Source organism: Strigops habroptila, chromosome 18, assembly GCF_004027225.2.
Source record: "Strigops habroptila isolate Jane chromosome 18, bStrHab1.2.pri, whole genome shotgun sequence".
In the NCBI taxonomy this organism is placed as follows: Eukaryota; Metazoa; Chordata; class Aves; order Psittaciformes; family Psittacidae; genus Strigops; species Strigops habroptila.
This window is the reverse complement of record NC_044294.2, coordinates 2,667,903-2,686,209: the sequence shown is the minus strand read 5'-3', so window position 1 is coordinate 2,686,209 and position 18,307 is coordinate 2,667,903. Positions and strand designations below refer to the sequence as shown.

Here is an 18,307-nt window from a genome sequence, read left to right as displayed (position 1 = left end):
CCCGCCGGTCCCCGGCCCCAACCCGGTGAGTGGCGGGGCGGGGGGAAACCCCTCGGGGTGCGATACCCCAAACCCCCCCCGGTGCGATGGCAAAGGGGCTGCACAGGAGCAGCCGTGACCAGTCTGGTCCCCATCCCACTGCTCCGTGTGTTCGTTCATCCATCCATCAATCCATCCATCCATCCATCCGTCCATCCATCCATCCCGCGGGCAGAGCCCGGCGCAGCTCGTCACACCACAGCCCCAGCACACCCGCCCTCCCTTTTATATCCCACTTGGAGCCTCGACACCGGTTTCTTTCTGTCCGTGGGTGGCTCAGACTGTAATTAAGAGCCCTTCTCCTGCCTGCCCCGGCTCCAGCAGCCACTGTTCAAGCAAAGGGAACCTCCTTCTGTCCTCTCTCTCCTTTATCATTTCATTTTTCCCCTCCCTCCAGAACATCAAGGGATGACAGTGCTCCAAGCCAGGGGCTTTTGCATTTCTGAGTTGGTTCTGTTAATTGGAAGGAGGGTTAAGAATCTGCAAGGTCGTTTCAATCTACATCTGACCTTCAGAGTAATCCTCTATGCCAACACCAGAGCATGTCATTAAAATGAGGCCCCTCTACCATATCCCGGCATCCCTTTATTCTCTCCTTGTGCACATTAATTGCTCATAAGTTGATTTGATCTCCCTATTCTGCAAGAAGTAAATTGCCCTCTTATTTCGCCATTTTCATCCTGTTTTCTTAATTAGGCCCTTAAAAATCTCCAGGGCCTCAGCCGGGCCGCAGGCCTCGTCCTGGGAATAAATTTTGATCTCAGCCTGATAAAGAGTGAGCAAACCCGGAGATTGAACAATGTCATCCTCTCCCCTCCCTCCCGCCGCGCTATTCTCTTGACATGAAAAGGCTATCAGTTTTTCTCTGTGTTAATATAGGAAATAATTCACACTTCAGGCGTTGTTCTCTATTTAGCGCTCACACTCCCCAGATAAATCAAATCAGGGAGGGTTGGGGGATTTTCAAGTGTCTCAAACTCCTCACTCCTCCTCTGTCCCCAGCCTCCTCGAGCTCTTTTTTCCCCCTCCTCCTTTTAATAAACTTTCCAAGATTAGCCCCTGTGATTTTCCATCCTGGGAAGTCTATTTTAAGGTGGATTTTCCTTATTTTCCCTCATGTGTATGTATTTAACACTGTCCTGGAGGCGAACAGGGGCTGTGGGGACCCGGCCCGTGGCTGCGCATGGAGGAGCTGCAAACATGGCATGTGATGAGTTTTGCAAAGCATGGGCTCAGCCCCCAGGACGCTTTACAGGGTTATTTTGCCCCTTTGCTTGCACAGGGCAGGAGAGGCCCAGCCTGCAGCAGGTTTGCAAACAGGACATGGGGAATACCCTGCCCCAAACCCTGCTTGCACCCAGGTCCAGGCCCCCAGAGGGGTTTTGCAGCAGCCAGGGGTGATGCTAAGCCAGCCACAGTGGGACAGTGGCAGCAAAGCCCTCCCCTCAGCCCCATGCCTGCTCCAGGCACCACCCAACAGGTAGGAAACACACCTGAGCTCCTGGAATGGCTCCAGCATCACTCTCACCCTGCACAGACCAGGATGGGTACCACAAACCCCCATTTCCAGCACCATGCTCAGCCTCGGGAACACAGCTCCTTCCCACTCAGCTCTCTGGGGCCTTGTGACTATCATCAATTAGGGGGCCACGCCTGGTTCCAATTAAACCATCAGCAGATAGGTCAGCACCTCAAATTCCCAGCACCGGGAGCTGGGGACCTCCCTGAAGCATCCCTCCGGAGGGACCCCAAAAACCCCAAAGCACCCTGGGACCAGCTGAATGAGAGGAACAGCAGCGCTTCCCCCTCTAACTGAGCCAGCAAAATACAGCCCAGCTCCCAAGCAGCCCCCCAAATCCCGGGCAACCTGCTGCAAGGAAAGGATCCTGCAGCAGCCCGAGCTTTGGCATGGCCATGGCATCAAAGGGGGTAAGGGGCTCTGTGTCCCTCTTCCAGGCCCACAAGAACAAACAGCCCACACTGCAGCGCTCTGGGATGTTGTAAATAAATATATTTTAATGATTCTTTTTCCATTCCAGTTCATTCTTTTTATACATTTATTTATAAAACAGTAGTAAAATTTTTTAATCAGAGCACAGTGCATTAAAAAAAAAAAAAAAAAAAGAAAAATGAAAACAAACAAACCCCCCCAAAAGATTAAAAACAACAAAAAATAATCCACAACTGTTTACTCAGGGCCGGGGAGATGCCACGTCCCGTGCTGGCAGCAGACAGTGCCGGAGCAGGATGCCAGCCCCACACATACTGGGTACCACCAGCGTGGGCCCAGCAGAACCACCCCATAGCCATGATAATCCCAAGCAAGCAGGGACCTCGTATCCCACCCTGAAGCACCCACACAGCCCCTCTGGTGTCCACAGATCCTCACAGCCAGAGGTAACCCCACATCCTGAGCGCAGCGTGTGGGTGCTGTCGCCCTGCCAGGGGGATGCTTCTCTTTACAGGCACTAATGGCAGTGCAGGAAGGATGCCAAGGCCTCCCAGGAACAGGCAGGGGGGAACAGTCCCAATCCCAGCTAGTGTCCTGATGTCTGCTCCCTTCCCTGAGACACCTCTGACACGTCCTCCCTTGTCCTTTCCCCCTCTCCTCCCCACCTTCTGCACTTCCCCACACCCTCATGTCCCACAGGCGCCTCTCCAGGGGACACCGGGGCTGTCCCCACCTCCCAATCCCAAATCCAGAGGCTTCCCCCTCACTGTCCCAACCCGGCAACATCCCCCGTCCTTGGTCCAGGATGCTGTGCTATCTGGCGGGATCGCAAAGGGGTGTTCTCTCCCCGGCCTTCCCTCCTCTCCCTGAAAAAATTCCTGTGGTATTTTCCCTGTGAACAGTGCCCCCCCTCCCCGAGCCAGGCTGTGAAGGCAGAAGGTGACACAGAGCCCAAAGCAGGTCCCCATCACCGAGGCATCCTGGCTGCGGAATAAGTTGGTGATGTTGGGAACGGACATAAACCCCATGAGCCAAAGGCAAAGGAAGCAGCAGCTCAGGTTTGGCACAAACCATTCCCTGATCTCCGGCCAAAGCCTGGACCTCCATGCCCAGATGTGGGGCAGGATATCTGCTTTCAACAAATATCCCCAATGAAAAGTGTAAAAGCCCCTTTTAACCTTCCCCCTGAAGAGCCAGGGCTTGGTTATGGGGCAGAGGCACCTCTGTGGGGTTCTCTCGAAGGAGGCAGAACATCGTCCGGCACCATGCAGCCCTTGTCCAGAGGCCAGTGAGGTGTTAGGGTGGTGGGCGCTGCCAAACCCCGAGGAGGGAGGGGTCACATCATAGCAGTCATTGACCAAGCACCAAACACCCTGTCCCGGTTGTTTTGGAAGCCTTCAATGTCAACCCCAAATTCACAACCTCAGACCCGGCTCATTCGGGCAACACCCCGGTGCCTCCTGGATTAACGTGCTCCAATTAACACCTCGGAGGGGTCTGAGGAAGGAGGAACCAGGAAGGACGTGGCACTGTGAAGCATCTGCAGGGTTTAGAGGCCACTGCTGGGCAAGACTCGCTGGGGACGTGGGCTCCAGGAGCGAGATGGCAGGAGGCAGCAAGCCAGACACAAAGCTCTGAGCATCATCCCTCTACTCCCAAGGAAGGCTCCTTGGGCTCTGAGCAGCACCCTGGGGAAGGGGTTCGGTGTGGGAGGGGTTTGCTGAAAGGCAAAAGCAGCCGAGAACACGCTCCCGGGCTGTGGAATCTGCAGTCAGGCCAACGCCACGGCAAGCCAAGAAGGTCTGCTCCAGCTCCTGGCGAAAAAAAAGCTTGCGAAAGACACGGCGGCACCCGGCGAGCCTCGCTCCGAGCCCCCCGTTGCATAGAGAAAAGGTTCTCCTCACTCCTATGTAGATTCAAGTGCGTGGCAGGATGGGCTCCTCCTGTGGGAAGAGGGCCCGGTAACTTCACTAACCAAACCCGAAGGTCCGGTCCTCGCCCCAGCGTTGGCTCCTTGTCACAGCATGTCAGCATCCTCCATGCTGAAGCTGCTCCGGCGACTGCTGGCCTTGGAGGCCTCTGGGGACATGGCTGAGAACAAGGGGTCAGAGGCCAGGGGCAGCATCGTGTCCTGCATCAGCATCAAGTCCAGCTCCTTCTTGGATAGGGATGGGAAGGAAGCGCTGTGGCTGGGCTCCAGGCTGTCTGGGAAGCCTCGGGAGCCGTCGTCGAAGCTCAGGCTGTGGGTAAAGTCCAGCTGGTGGTAGGGAGACTGGGGTGGTGGAGGCAGCGCGGGCTGCGGCTGCGATTCGGGGTCCAGGGCGGGCAGCAGTGGCTCCAGTGTCCCCTCGTCCCCACTGGCTTCTTGCTTGACGACCTGCTGAGCCAGCTCGGCCACATTGACGCCCGAGGGCGAGGAGGTGGGCAGCCCGTGGACGCGTGCCTGCATCTCCAGCTCCTGCCAACAGAGCACAGGAGGTCTTTGGTGAGGATGTCACACATGGAGGTGGCAGGAACAGAGGGACCGAGAAGCTCACAGGGAAGCAGCACAAGGAAGAGGTGAAGGATGGAAAATGGTGACCCACGCAAAGCTCAACAACACTCGCTGCGGTCAGTTTGTCTGAAGACCTTTCTTCCTGGTGTGACTTGACAGCAGTGAGAGGGAGGAGAGCCCCTGCTGCTCATGGGGCTGGAGCAGAGCAAAGGGAAGAGCACAGGGAAGCTCACCTGGATGCGGAGCAGCAGCTGCTTATTTGTCATCTCCAAACGCCGCGAGTGGTTCTCCAGGTCTCGTGACCTCTGCAGGTCCTTCTGCATCCTCTTGATGTAGTCCACAGACGCCTTCAGGATTGTCCCTTTGTTCCAGCGCACGTCCCTGCCAGGCAGGATGGAAAAAGAGATTGCCACCTGCGTGCCAGCAATGCGTCCCCTCGACCCTGCTCCACCAAAGAGCTCCTCTGCAAGTACCACCTGCCCCTGAGACCCACAGTTATCCCAGCCCCACAGAAGCCACCGGTACGTACAGGTCATTGGCTTTGGGGATCAGCATCCCCAACTCTTTGATGCGGTCATTGATGTTAAACCTTCGCCGCCTCTCAACTGCAGGGTGAGAAGAGAGGGATGGTGGTGAAAGAGGCATCAGGAGCAGGAGGAGCTCCATGTCCCACAGCCCCCACCAGCCACGCTGCTGCTCCCAGCTTGTGCCCTGGATAGACCCTCTGGAGTTAGGGTCTCAGGATGAGAAACTGCTGGGGTCAACTCTTTGGCACCATGCTCCCACCCATCACCCCGGCAGGTCCGACCTTCCCACAGTGATAATGAGAAGGACAACAGGGTGTCTCCTGCACTGCAGATATCTGGCAGAGATGGGAAAGAGGGATCCATGGCAGGGGGCTGTGGGGGTATTCCCTGAGGGTGAGGTGGGATGGGAAGGGGGACCCAGCTCAGAGAGAGGGGGAACGAGGATGAAGAGTGATGGGGAAAGGGCTGCAGGGTGGGACAGGGGAAGCCACACCACTCCCAAGCAGCCAGCGCTGAACTTACTCAGGTTGTGATTGTCTTTCTTCTGGCGTTCCTTAGCCAGGGCTCGGCTCTCAGCATCTGCAACCGAGACCCACAACGTCACCCAGAGGGGACAAGGCTGCACCTCACCCCATGAGCATCCCAGGCCGGTGTCAGAGCACCCCAGCACCCCCAAAACTGCCCTCCCCACCCACAGGGACAGGGCAGTTCTAGCACTCACCATCACCTCACCAGCTCTGGGGCCGGGGACGTACCTGTCAGCTCTCTCTTCTGGGTGAGGTCAGCAGGGCAGGAGCTGCTGGTGACACCTACGAGGGAGGCTGTCACCTGGGGGTCCCCGCTATAGACATTCATGTGACTGCTGGACATCGGGAGCTGAAAACCAGAGGCACAGGCGAGTTAGCTCCATGCGGGGCTGCAGGACCGGGGCGCAAGCCCGGCTGCTTGGCCTCTGGGCTGCGAGTGCGTAGCCCAGGCAGGTGGAATCGTCTTCCTGGGCCCTTAAACCAGCTATAATCAGAGCAGCAAAGAAAACAGGACTTCAAAGGGCGCAGCTGATCCCCTCCCACGGCCAACATCTAAAATAGGGCAGATGAATCACATCCGAGAAGGGCTCGGCAGGATGAATACCACTGGGAGGCACAAGCTGCCACACGGATCTGACCCAGGAGATGGTGCTGCTCCGAGGAAGCTTCTGGCTGGGAAACCTGGGCTGGCACCCAGGGTGGCACCACTGCAGGGATGTGGCAGGACAGGTCCCCTCTGTGCCACCTGCAGGCACAGGGTTGCCAGGCCACCCTCCCTGCTCGGGGTCTGATCTCTTCCTAACATGCATCAGAGACTCACTGTGTTGGGCATGTGGACTTCAGGGTTCATGTAGCCCAAGACGTCATCCAGGCGCATGATGTCATCGATGACCTCATCAAACTGAAAAGGAAAGGTGTACGGTGCCAATGCGCTGCTTTGCTTGAATTTCCAGCCCCTTCGTGTCCCCCAGCAGCGCGGTGGCACCTCCTCACCTCCCGCTCGGGGTTGGAGCCGATGTTGAGCATGGCCATGGGGCTGTTGGGCGCGCTGTTGCCCGCCGAGGAGGACATGACATGGCTGGGTCGGACACCAGGGGATGCAGCAGGGGGTGGCTTGGGAGAGTGGCTGACGGGGCTGACATGGGCAGCAAACTTGTTCCCATAGGTTTCAGAGAGATAAGCCTGAACCTTCTTGTCCCGCGACTTCTGCAGGTGGTACGTGGTGGGGTTTTCCAGGTAGGACTGGACCTGCAAGGAGGAGACCAACCATCAGGAATGCTGAGGGGTCTCCGCATCCCCTCATCCCCCCAGCCTGGGGGGGACACCCCAGCACTGTACCTTGAGGACCTCTCCAGGCACGGGCGGTGGGGACTGGTAGTGGACAGGGGTGTTGATGGCCGGGGTGGAGGCCACCGGCATCCGCTGCTGCTGCATGTAGTTCATCATCATCTGCTGCTGCATGCGCTCCCTCTCGGCCTCCTGCTGCGCTTGCTGCTTCATCAGCTCCATCCGCAGGCCGATGCGGGACGCCATGGTGCACCGGGGGGGTGGGACGCAGGCGCCCGCCAAGCACAGAGGTGACCCTGAGAAGAGGACACGGCACCTCAGCAACAGCCTATTCTGCATCAGGGAAACTGAGGCAGGGGAGGGCACAGACATCCTGGAGCACCCGTACCCGCTGTGCCTAATCCAGGATGACTGCCCCGATGCCAGATGGACGGGTCTGCCCTCTCGCCGCAGCTCTCAGCCTCACCACCCCTCTCCTTGGGGACAACTAGGGCACCCAGGGAGAACAAGGGGGCAGCCAGGACCCTGCACCCGGCAAGTCTGGACTCACGTATTCTGGGTTCAGCTGGAGCCTGCTTTGAGCCACCAACTTCCGAACCACTGGAGCAAAGCACGAAGGGACGGGAATAAATCAGAGCCCAGGAGCGGAGCGAAAGGGAAAGAGAAAGCAAGGGAAGAGCAGGAAGAAAAGGCCGGCGGGTGCCAGGAGCCAGGGGCAGGGTTGAACCCTCAGCCTGGCCATCCCGAAGCCCCTGCTGAGGCGCGGGGTGAACAAGGCAGCTTCTGTGCGGGGCCGGCACGCGAGCGCGGCGGTGGGGGGAGGCTGCGAGGCCCCCGCTCCGCACAGACCGGCCCTTGTTCCCCCGTACAAAGGGGACGGCGGCCCATGGCGGGGGGGAAGAGGATGCCGGGGCTCCGGGCGCTGCCCAGCCCTATGAGGATGGCTTTCCACAGGGCTGGTTTCCCATGCGGGGCTGGGATGGGGATGCGGGAGATGCTGTATGGGATGGGGGTCTGGACCACAGCACCTGCAGGGTGGGTGGGAAAGGGGAGCACAGGACTCAAAGCAAACACTGCTGGGGAACAGGCAGGAGGAAACACGCAGTGGAACCAGACAAATCTGGAGGGGTTTGCTATTTAAATACAATGTGTAATTGCAGACAAAGGGGCCACGGAGGATCCAACACACCGGGGTGTCGGTGAGGCATCCGATATGCAGTGCCACGCAATATCCTAAGAGGGAAATTAAATCAAGCCAGCATGGACAGTAATACATTACACAGATCAAGAGCCAGCTATTGAACAGCAAGAGGAAGGTAATTAATTAGACATGGTGGCCCGTCTGAGGGGGATGGGAGGCGAGGAGCCTGGGACAGTTACCAGTTGCAGCTTCATGACAAACAGCCTTAGAGGAGGGCACAAGGGGATGCATGAGATGAGCAAGAGCAGAGTCTTGCTCATGTGGCTCTTGGAGATGTAATAACCTCAGATATAAAGGGCAGGGTGAGGGGAAAAGCCTCCAAGAGCTACATGGAGATGGGATGAGCCATCGCAGCGAGAAGGGATGGCATCCACTCACCCCTGCTGGTCCCACCACCCTGCAGGACGTCCCGGCTGCCCCTTATAGGAAACAGGGGAAGTGCTGCCCTTTCCCCTGGGAAGCTCCCAAGAAGAGGAGCTGCCGAGGGTGAGGATGAGGAAGGGTGGCCAGAGCTGGGCCGGATAAGGAGAGGGGGGAAATTAGGTCAGGTTTAAAATAACCCGCTTGGTTCTGCTTGGCTTCGCCCCGTGCCCCGAAAGGCTGAGCAGCTTCTGCTTTCGCTCTGAGTCAGCCTCAGCGGGAAGGGATGGGGACTCCACCAGCACCATGGGGACACGTCCTACCCTGGGGACGCATCCCACCATCCCTTGGTCCAGGGGGCAGAAATAAAGCAAGTGGGATGGATGCCTGTTACTCCTGGAAAGGGGAAGGAAGTTAGTATCCCGGATAAAGCAGAGCAGAGCTGCATCCATCCCTGCACCAGGGCAGCCCGAGACTGGTCCCCACATAGAGGAGACCCCAGCGAGGGTCTGTCCTGGTGCATGGGCAGTGGTTGTCCTGGCTTGGAGCGGGCAGTGCCGTGGGCCAGGGAATGCCTGGGCATTGGGTTTCCTGATGGGAGCTGCCAGGGCACCTGCTGGGGCAACGTCCCCATCGGTCATGGAGAGGGAAGAGCAGAGGAGGGGAGGGAGGAAGGTGGTGCGAGGCCCAGGGCAGGCAATGGAGCGACAGGAAGGGGATGGAGAGGGAGAAGAGGGGTGGGAAAGCACGAGGGAGCAGGGAAAGGGTGGATGGCTCTGGCCCCTATCCACATCCAAACTCCACCTTTCCTGTCTGGGGGGATACACAGCGGCTTTTCCATGCCCAGAGCATGGAAAAGGGATGGATTTCCCAAAGGAAACTCAACCTGTGCTCTGAAAACTGCCTGACCCTGCCTCCTTGGGATGCAGGAAAAAGCTAATGCTGCTTTGTTACAGGATCAAACCCTAAAGCCAGAGCTCTTCCAGCGAAAACCGTGCTCCACCAACACTCCAGACCCACCGCCGGGACAACGTGCGGGGCCGGAGCCAGGGAATTAATCTCCCTTCAAAATATCTCTGCTGCTGTTTAGCAACACGGTTATTTCTGGACCTTTCTTGCTTTTCCTCTGGGGGTGTTATTTCATCAAGAGCTCAATGTGCTCCCCCTGTGCTGGGGGTGGTTCTAGATGGAGGATCCCCAGTGGCACCCAGAGCTGCCCTGACACTTGCTTGTGCCCCATGGGGCTTTGCCCAGCCCTGAGGTGTCCCCCATCACTGTGGGTGCCCAATGGCACCTTAAACCAGGCTATGACAACCACCCGTCCTCTCCGCAGTGACAGTGCGAGCTGCTCCACAATGCGTGGGGCCGGGATGCTGCAGGACCTGCTGCAGAGAGCCGATTGGGGCACCCAGGGCCACCCCAAAGCACCCAAAGCCACGCTGCCATCCCCTCAGCCTCCCTCCCTCCCATGCCCATCGCTGCACGAAGGTGTGGGTTAGAAATAAAAGCTACTGTGAGGCAGTTTCCAGATTTAGCCCCTGTGAAATACATGGGATTGCATTTCCCTGCCTGGCACCCACAGGGAAGTGGCACCCGCTGCCATCCTGGCACACACGGGCACCCACACTACAAACAGCATGACTCCTACCCACCCAGCGATGCCCTGGAGATGGAGCCGAGAACCCCCAAGCTGAGGAGCCGCCTGCCCAGCCCCGCTCCAGCGGGTGTGTGCTTATTTCCCGGTCGATCGTGGCCGTTTATAAGTGGAAAAATCAATTTGCAGCTTCAAACAGGAGCGGGGATCCCTGGGGAAGGAGGGGAGTTGGTGGGGAGGGATGTGCTGCCCGCCCGCCCGCTGCTGTGGGCTGCTGCAGAGAACCAAGAGGGCAGCGAGAAGGGAGAAGAAAGAAGTGAAAGCAGCTCTGCTGCTTGCTGCCAGCACCAAGAGCCCGCTGAGCCTCCCTTCCTTCCTCCCTCTTCATTTCCATACACTGGGGAGGGAGAGAGGCATGGGGATGGTGAATGGGGGAGCAGGCAGGGTGCAGGCAGCTCTGATGCCACCAAGCTGCCACCCCATGGGCACCCCCAAAGCCATCCCACAGCTTCAGGAGGGTTTCCGCTGGCACGCCAATGTGTGCGGAAGGAGGATGATGGTGCAGGGGTTACCTGGGCGCGGGATGGGGGGGCCTCTGGGTGCCTGTGGGTCGCAGCTCCTTGTGCTCCTCACCGGGGCCAGCCCCGCTCCTGCCCCAGCCCCACGTTTCCTCATTTTCAGGACCCTGTTTTGAACGCAGCAGCAGCCACGTGGGGTGCAAAGGGGGGAAGTTGCAAAAAACCTTCCAAACCTGCTTGTTTTTCTCACTGCAACACAAGAGTTAGTAACTGAACTGAGAAGCAGCGTGGCAAAAAGAGACCCAGGCACCGCCGCCGGGTTCTCTGGGCTGCTGGAGCCCAGGCTGGGTCTGCCCCATCGCATCCCCTCCGGAGCTGCAGGTAGAGCGGCTGCAGTGCTGCCTGCAGTGACATCCCTGCCTGCAAATACAGAGGGACAAAAGCTGCCCTTTGTCAGGGGATGGGACACATGGGGATCCCTCATGCTCTGTGTGCCTGGAGTGGATGCAGAGTAAGCACCAGCATTACACAGCCGGAGCCATCGCCAAACACACCACACAGGATCCCTCCAACACCCACATCCGATACCCCATTGGTATCACCATCACATACCCATACCAGCCAGGATGACAACAGTGAAGCAAGGGGATGGCAAGAATGCCTGTGCGACACCTCAAACGCACAGCACAGTGCCGGAGATCCCCCCTATGGCCCCATTGTGCAAAGCTGCTTTGTACCACATCCCCTTTGCAAGCCACGGCTGTGCTGCCCCGCCAGCAACGCGGCTGGCACCCATCCGCTCCATGCAGCTCCCTCACCCTGCCTTAGTGAGGCCACCGTGGGGTGATTTATGCCATGCCAGCAGTGTCACGGTATCATCTTCATCAGCACGCAGAGGAGCTCTCAGCTGGCAGCTCCAGAAAGGGGCAGTGGGACAGGGTCTGACCTGGGGTGTTAGTATTGGATTCCCCACCACGAGACTGGCCAAACCCTGGCAGTTGGGGCAACCTCCATCATACAGTCACAGATTGGTTTGGGTTGAAGGGACCTTAAAGCTCATCCAGTTCCAAGCCCCTGCCATGGGCAGGGACACCTTCCGCTAGAGCAGGTTGCTCAAGGCCCCATCTAACCTGCCTTTGGCAACCCCAATCCAATGCTAACATTGGCCATGTTTAAGGCTGGACCAGAGGCTCCGAGGTCCCATCCAGCCTATGCTGCTCTGGGATGAGGATGGGTGGTGGGAAAGGGAGGGGATGGCCCCATTTTCCAACCCCAGAGAGCAACAGTGCCCTCCCCATCACCCACCCAGCAGACAAGAGATGGGTCAGGCAGGAGATGATGGGTCGGGCCCGAGATGGGTCAGGCAGGTGGATGGCCAGAGCCACCCTAGTCCTGTCCAGAGGCGCCTTCCCCACGCAGTGAGCATGCAGCCCTGAAAGGGAGAAGGAGCAGGCGGAGGGACTTGGCAAATAAAAGCCGGGGTCAGTTGACAGCACCAGATAGAGACTGAGTCACCGGGACTGTTTTTAGCCCCGGCATCTCAGAAACATGGACCGCGACATTGTTAACAGGCGCTTGGGTCAGAGGCCAAGTGTTTTCCCTTCCATGCGTTAAATACCGCTCCTGGAAGCGGCCCAGGTATCCAGCACAGTAAAAACATTACACAAGTCTTGTAAGGCAGCTAAAGCGGCCCCCAACTGCCCAGGTAAGCCTGGGATGTGTCAGGGACCCAGTGGAGGGAAAAGCATCAGCCCCTGGGTACCAAGAGCCAGGACTGAGCATCCCTTGTCACAGTGTCACTCCCAGCACAGAATGATGAGGTCAACAGAAAAGCCCCCCCTGGTTCTGGTGGTGCTAAGGTTGATCTACAAGAGCCTACCCGTGCAGGACAGCCATTATGGGGTTAATAACACACAGCCTTGCTCTGACCCCTCTCCTTCACCCCAAAAAGCTTCTCCTTCACCCCCGAAGCCCCCCCTTCACCCCTAAAAGCCCCTCTGGCCAGCATGGCACAGCTGGGGACAGCATGCCCCAGAGCACACGCCTGGCATCAATGTGCCAGCTCCAGGGGCAGCCCCCAAAGCAGGGGGCACAGAGAGTTTGAGCGGGGTACCCCTGGCACCCCACCACGGTGGAGTCAGATCCTCCATGGCTGCAGCAGCATCCACAAGGTGGTTGGTGTGGTGCAGGAACCCTGATTGAAACATCACTGTCCAATTGCCCACCCGGGGAATTCACAGCCCACGGGCGCAAACAGCCCCCGGTGACACGTTCCTGCCCCCCTCCAGCCCCTGCAATTAAAAATAAAAGTGTTAACAGGCAGAAAGACGTTCCTGGGGCCAGGATGAGCCAACGGCAGCGCGGGGCCGGGAGCGATTAATCAGCCCCGTATCGCATCCACCTCTCAGCAGGGAGAGGAGTGGGGTGACCTTGGAGGGGCCACAGCGGCACCGGCGGGTTTTGTTTAAAGAACTGCCTAAATTAAGGAATGGCTTTAACCTGCCAGAGGGGAGATTGAGATGGGATCTGAAGCAGAAGTTCTTCCCTGTGAGGGTGCTGAGGCGCTGGCACAGGGTGCCCAGAGAAGCTGTGGCTGCCCCATCCCTGGCAGTGTTCAAGGCCAGGTTGGACACAGGGGCTTGGAGCAACCTGCTCTAGTGGAAGGTGTCCCTGCCCTTGGAACTGGATGAGCTTTAAGGTCCCTTCCAACACAAATCATTCAGTGATAAATGAGCAATAAAGGGAACTGGCAGGACAGCACCATCCCCAGCCCCCAGCTTGGTTCCAGCAGGGCAGATGCACCACACCATGGCACTGGGATCTAGATCCACCACGCACCCCAAAATCCTAGAAACCACTCTGGAAAGTGGAGACACTCATCAAAACCAGCCCTCAAGCTCTGTGCACCCCATGATGCCACTTGCCACAAGCAGAAGGCACAAGGTGACAGCGGCCACCCCGTGTCCCCATCGCCCTGGTGCCGGAGGCTCTCCCAGCACCGCCCCTATCCCTCCTCCTCCTCCTCCTCCCTCCCCGTGCTGCTGGAAGGAGGTAATATTTATAAATACACCACGTCCAGCCCCTGCACCCAGCCAGGAGGCTCCTCAGAGGCACATTTCATGTAGTGCCAGTGGCAGCCCCAGCGCCACGGCTGCCCCGTCCATTGGAGCCGCAGCTGTTTTCCAACCCCAAGAATAAATACGTTGGGGACAGCCTGTGCCTTGTCCTCCCAAAGAGCCCCAGGGCTCTCCCTGCTGCCATCCTGGCCCCAGCAGCACCCTGGAGCACCCAGCTATCACCACTTACCCGCAGAGGACAGGGTTTCTCCTCTCCCCTCCTTCCCCCCCTGGCTCAGCCCAGCGCTTTCCTGCTCTGTGAAGGTCAAACTGGGCTCTCGGAGCCCTCGCTGCCGATCCAGCCCCTGCCCTGGCACCGTGCCGGTGCAACCGGGTCAGGTCCTCGCTGCGGGTGCTGCTGCCTCCCTGGCACGAGTCGCACCAGTCTGACCATGAGGTTTTTCCCACCAGGTTGGGCTTTCTCCAGGCGAGATCCTCACTGAGCCTGCAGCGGCCCCCGAGGAGCAGCAGCGGGGCCAGGGCTGAGCGTGGCACCCACTCTGATGCAGATAAGGTGGGAGCTGCAGCCAGCAGCCAGCCCGCTGGCATTCAGCCTCCCCTCATCCCATGGGGAGCCGGGAGCAGGGAAACTCTCCCTGCACGACAAGTGGCTGCAGTCCCCTCATTTCCTCCTAAAAATTCCCCATTCCCATCCCAAAATCTCAAGGAAACTTGTCCCTGAGGCTCCAAAACTTCCCCTACCCATCCCCAAGCTCATCGCCACCACAGTGTCCCAGCCCAGACCCTGCACCAAAGAGCATCCGCAGCCCCTCCACTTGCTCCTGGTGTGGGGGGATCTGAAGGTGCCAGCGTTGACTGGCCCTTGGCCCTGCTCATGATTTTGGCATTTGGGCACTATGGCAGCAGCTGCACAAACTGTGCTGGAGGATCAGAGTGCACTGAAAGGAGAATTTACAACCCAAGCAGAGATCCTGAGTACTGCGGAGCCAGGCGGCAGGGCCAGGGCTGAGCCACGGCAGGGCGATGGGAAACCTTTGGCTTTGCAACTGTTTATACATGAAGTAAATTACTTTCGTTCATAGAGTGCACATATGGGAAGGGAAAAGAGGGATGTAACCAGCAGGGAAGGATGCTGCCTGGGCGTTTCAGGTTTATCCGGAATGAAAGTTGCACCGACTGAGGTGAAGGAGAGGATTTAAGCCAACAGGAGGGTGTGGGGAGTTTCTTCGGAGTCAAATGTACTTGCAGGAAGGGTGACAAAACCCCGGGAGCGATTCTTAGAAGAGGATTTAAAAATAAGATGGCACAGCCTCCTTGCATAGACTGTTGGGACTGTGGGGCTGGGGCGGGATGTGTCATTGAAAGACCTTGAGCCCTCCACAGGAGACTCCATCCAGGTGAACAAAGCCACCACCACCACGCCAAGCAGCTCCTGGTGTGGTTCTGAGCTCATCTCCATCACTCAGGGTTCAACCCTCCCGTGCTCCTTCTCTGCCCGCAGGGAAATTGCGTGGTTCCTTTCTCTTTCTTTCTATAATTCTATCTACAGCCTTGCTCCGCTGCCCGTTTGCTCCACCAAAACCAAGGGGGAAGGTGTTGGAAGAAGGGACAGCTCCTTGAAAGCTGGGTATCAGCATCAGCTGGACAGTGCCGGCATCGGGCCGGCATCGTGCCCATCGCTCCCAGTTCTCATTGGCGCCTCCAGCTCCAACCAACTCATGGGTCTCCCTGGAAGGCGAGGAGCTGGAACTGGAGCTCATCCCAAAGCACGGGGCTCAGCCTCCTGCATCCCCGTGCTGGCACCATTGTGGGACCCCACCTGCATGTAAATCTGCATGGAAAACCCACTCGGACCGAAACCAGGCACTAACCCTGCGGTGGGGCATGACCTTGCAGGGGGAACCACGGGGGCTTTTTCTGGATGTACCAGTGGGGGATAAGAGAAACCCAACAGATGAGCACATATTTCCTGCGTGTTCACTAAGAGATCACCCTTTTTGTCCCTCCAAGCGTTACACTGCCAGCATCTTCCGCACCGGGACCACAACACAGCTCAGCAAAGCCCAAACTGCTACCTTCCCCAGGCTGGCAGAGGTGATGCCACCGCAGGAAGGCCACCACAGGGCTGGAGCTGGCACGGCACAGTGTGGTGACAGGCACACGTCGCACCCATGAGCTAACTCTGCTCTTTTCCAGGCCTGTAAAGCACCCAGCGCTAGCTCCTGTGGCTGTGAACAGCCCTGTCCATCTCCCACAGCAAAGAGAGGGTCAGGGAACCCGTCATGCAACAGCCACCGTGGGTTGACACCAGCATGGGCTGCAGCCATGGGATGCGGTGGCCATGGGATGCCGTGATGCTGTCCATGTCGAGGACACCATCAGGCACAGTGGACCCTGGCGAGTCGCTTCCCTCCGTCCAGTTCCTCTTTGGCCAGGGAGCAGGATCACCCCACACAGGGCAGTTATGAAATGGCTCCTTTTTGGCAAGTGCAGCTCAAGGTCTGTCCCGTGCCAAAACCCAGCCCCCAAACTCCAGATGTGCCCAGGGACAAGGTCCAGAGATGATGGGGATGTGCCATGGCCAGCGCCAGGAGAGCCCCCTCCCTCCCTACCATCCATCCGCACCTCCAGGAAAGGGGGGATAACCAGCAACACAGGGCTCAGACCTCCTGCACCATCGAGATCTCAGCACCCCACAACACACAGGGAACCTAAAGGCTGTTTCTCCCCTCAATACACACACTTTTGGGGAGGCCCCCCCCAACAGCAGCGGCTCCCCAGCCCCATTTCCCTGCAGTGGCTGTTCTGTTCCCCATGGCCACTCCACCACAGCCCTGGACACGTCCCCCCTTCTCCAACGATTCATCCCTCTGCCCCTGCACGTGCAGGGCTCTTCCCTTTCCCCACAGCACCACCAAGAACAGGGAAACCTCGTCACGGCACAGGCGGTGGCAGGGCAGGGGGGGGGACCAGGAACACATGGGCCATAAACTCGGCACCGTGAAGCATGGAAAAAGAAATAAAAGACCTGGCTTGGAATCACAACCTCCATCCACCCCAAACACCCAGATGCTGGAGTCGCCCCACGGCAGCCAGCTCCACCCCGGAGCAGTTTCCTACTGATAAGGGCAGGAGGCAAAGCCGGCATCCCTCGGGAGGTAAAGCCAGTATCCCTCGGAAAACACGCCGGCTCCCCTCCATGCACCATGGGCTCAGCACATGCTGCCCACCGCAGCCACTGCCACCCACCCCATAGCCTGAATCTGGTGGTTTCCCACCTCCAGCAGCCCAATTCCCAAAGGCCCACCAGCCCCAGCACGGTTTTCCCTGCCGGGTCCCCCCGCAGCAGGTAAGCGCAGGCTCAACGGGCACCCGGAGCAGGGAAAAACCAGCCTCCGGCCGCGGAGCAGCCGTGCATGAAGCCGAGCAAACATGGCAGGGAAACTAAAGGGGAAGGAAGGGGGGGAAAAAACACAAGGAATCCCCCAAACTCCAAACCTTTCTGCCTGCTCGGCTCTCTGCTGTTACATAAAACAAATCACAACCCCCCCCGTGCCCCAAGGGCCGGGAACGCGCAGAAGCGCCGGGATTCCTGGAAACAGGCCCCGTTCGTCCCCGGACTTGCACAGGCTTATTTATTTATCTTAGAGGAGCACAACAATAACCACCATATTTTCTCCCTCTCCTGGGTTGGTTTTTTTTTGGGTCTTTAAGGAAATTTCCCCATCATCTGACTCACTGAAGCTCTAGAGGACACGGCCATGAGGGCTGTCGTAATCCTTCCTGCTTCGCAATTAATTCATGAATATAATTAATCGGCAGGGGCCGTAGGTTAAGTGCAGCCCCTGCCAAACTCCTGCTGACCCACAGGAGCAAGTTGCAGTCCCCTTTGCGACCCCCTAGAAGCTGCGTGATGGGGGAACCCCAACTCTTTCTGCACACCCCCAAAGCAGCAGGGTGGGGGGCAGCCAGCTCCGGGGGGACCCCACTCTCCTGCACCCCACGAAGGAAGGGATTTGCACCCTGTCCCACGAGGTTGGTGCACCCAAAACACCCCCCCGCCAACCCCGCGCACCGGGGGCTGCAGCATCCGTGCCTCAGTTTCCCCACGCGTAGAGTAAAGGGTGCGGGGAGAAAAGGGGGGTTTGGTAAAGGCGAACCGGGCAAATCTCCCCCTGGGACTCTTTCCATGGGGAGGGGGAGCCCGACCAAGCGGCCGGAGACCCTCCGATCCCCCCCCAGCCGGCGGCTGCAGCCTCCTACGAGCGGGGCCGCTCCCGGTGGCGGCCGGGACGGGGGGGGAACGCGTTAATATTTACAGCAAAAGAGGGAAAACAAGAACCAACCCCGAGGCTGCGAGTTCAAAGAGCCCCGGGATGGGCCCCCCCCGCCCCGGTACTCCCCGGTACGCCCCGTCCACGGCACTCACTCGGCGACTGCAGGGGGACGGGAACGTTCCGCTCCGCTCGGCTCGGTTCGGCTCCGCCCGGCTCGGTTCAGCTCCACTCGGCCCGGCCCCGCTTGCTCCCGCACCGAGGGAGGGCAGCACCGCCCGCCCGGCACGGCACGGATGGCCCAGCCCGGCTCGGCACGGCTCGGCACGGCCCGCTCCGCTCCGCAGCACGCCGGGAGCTGTAGTCCGGAGCGGGGCAGGGCTGCCCGCGCCTGCCGGGACTTGTAGTCCCCGCCTCGGGCACGGCCGGGGCTGGGCTCGGTGTTTTCCTCCCCAAAA

At 58.8% G+C, this 18,307-nt stretch overlaps 1 protein-coding gene across 1 annotated transcript; it reads right to left on the bottom strand.

Moving 5' to 3' along the window:
* Positions 1 to 2,038: 2,038 nt before the first annotated feature.
* On the bottom strand, positions 2,039 to 18,216 carry TFEB (transcription factor EB). The gene is made up of 9 exons (XM_030473596.1): positions 18,005 to 18,216; positions 6,877 to 7,121; positions 6,532 to 6,786; positions 6,359 to 6,439; positions 5,767 to 5,887; positions 5,534 to 5,590; positions 5,014 to 5,089; positions 4,718 to 4,865; positions 2,039 to 4,448 (listed from the first exon to the last, which is right to left on the bottom strand). The coding sequence occupies exons 2-9, from the start codon at positions 7,069 to 7,071 to the stop codon at positions 4,008 to 4,010; spliced, it is 1,374 nt and encodes a 457-aa protein (XP_030329456.1). The 5' UTR covers positions 7,072 to 7,121; positions 18,005 to 18,216; the 3' UTR covers positions 2,039 to 4,007.
* Positions 18,217 to 18,307: the final 91 nt, after the last annotated feature.

Coding starts and splice junctions, on each gene's coding strand:
- TFEB (XM_030473596.1), bottom strand. CDS start 7,071: ATGGCGTCCCGCATCGGCCTGCGGATGGAGCTGATGAAGCAGCAAGCG. Junction 5,591..5,766: donor CCAGAAGAGAGAGCTGACAG/GTACGTCCCCGG, acceptor TCTCGGTTGCAG/ATGCTGAGAGCCGAGCCCTG. Junction 4,449..4,717: donor AGCTGCTGCTCCGCATCCAG/GTGAGCTTCCCT, acceptor CTCTGTTGGCAG/GAGCTGGAGATGCAGGCACG.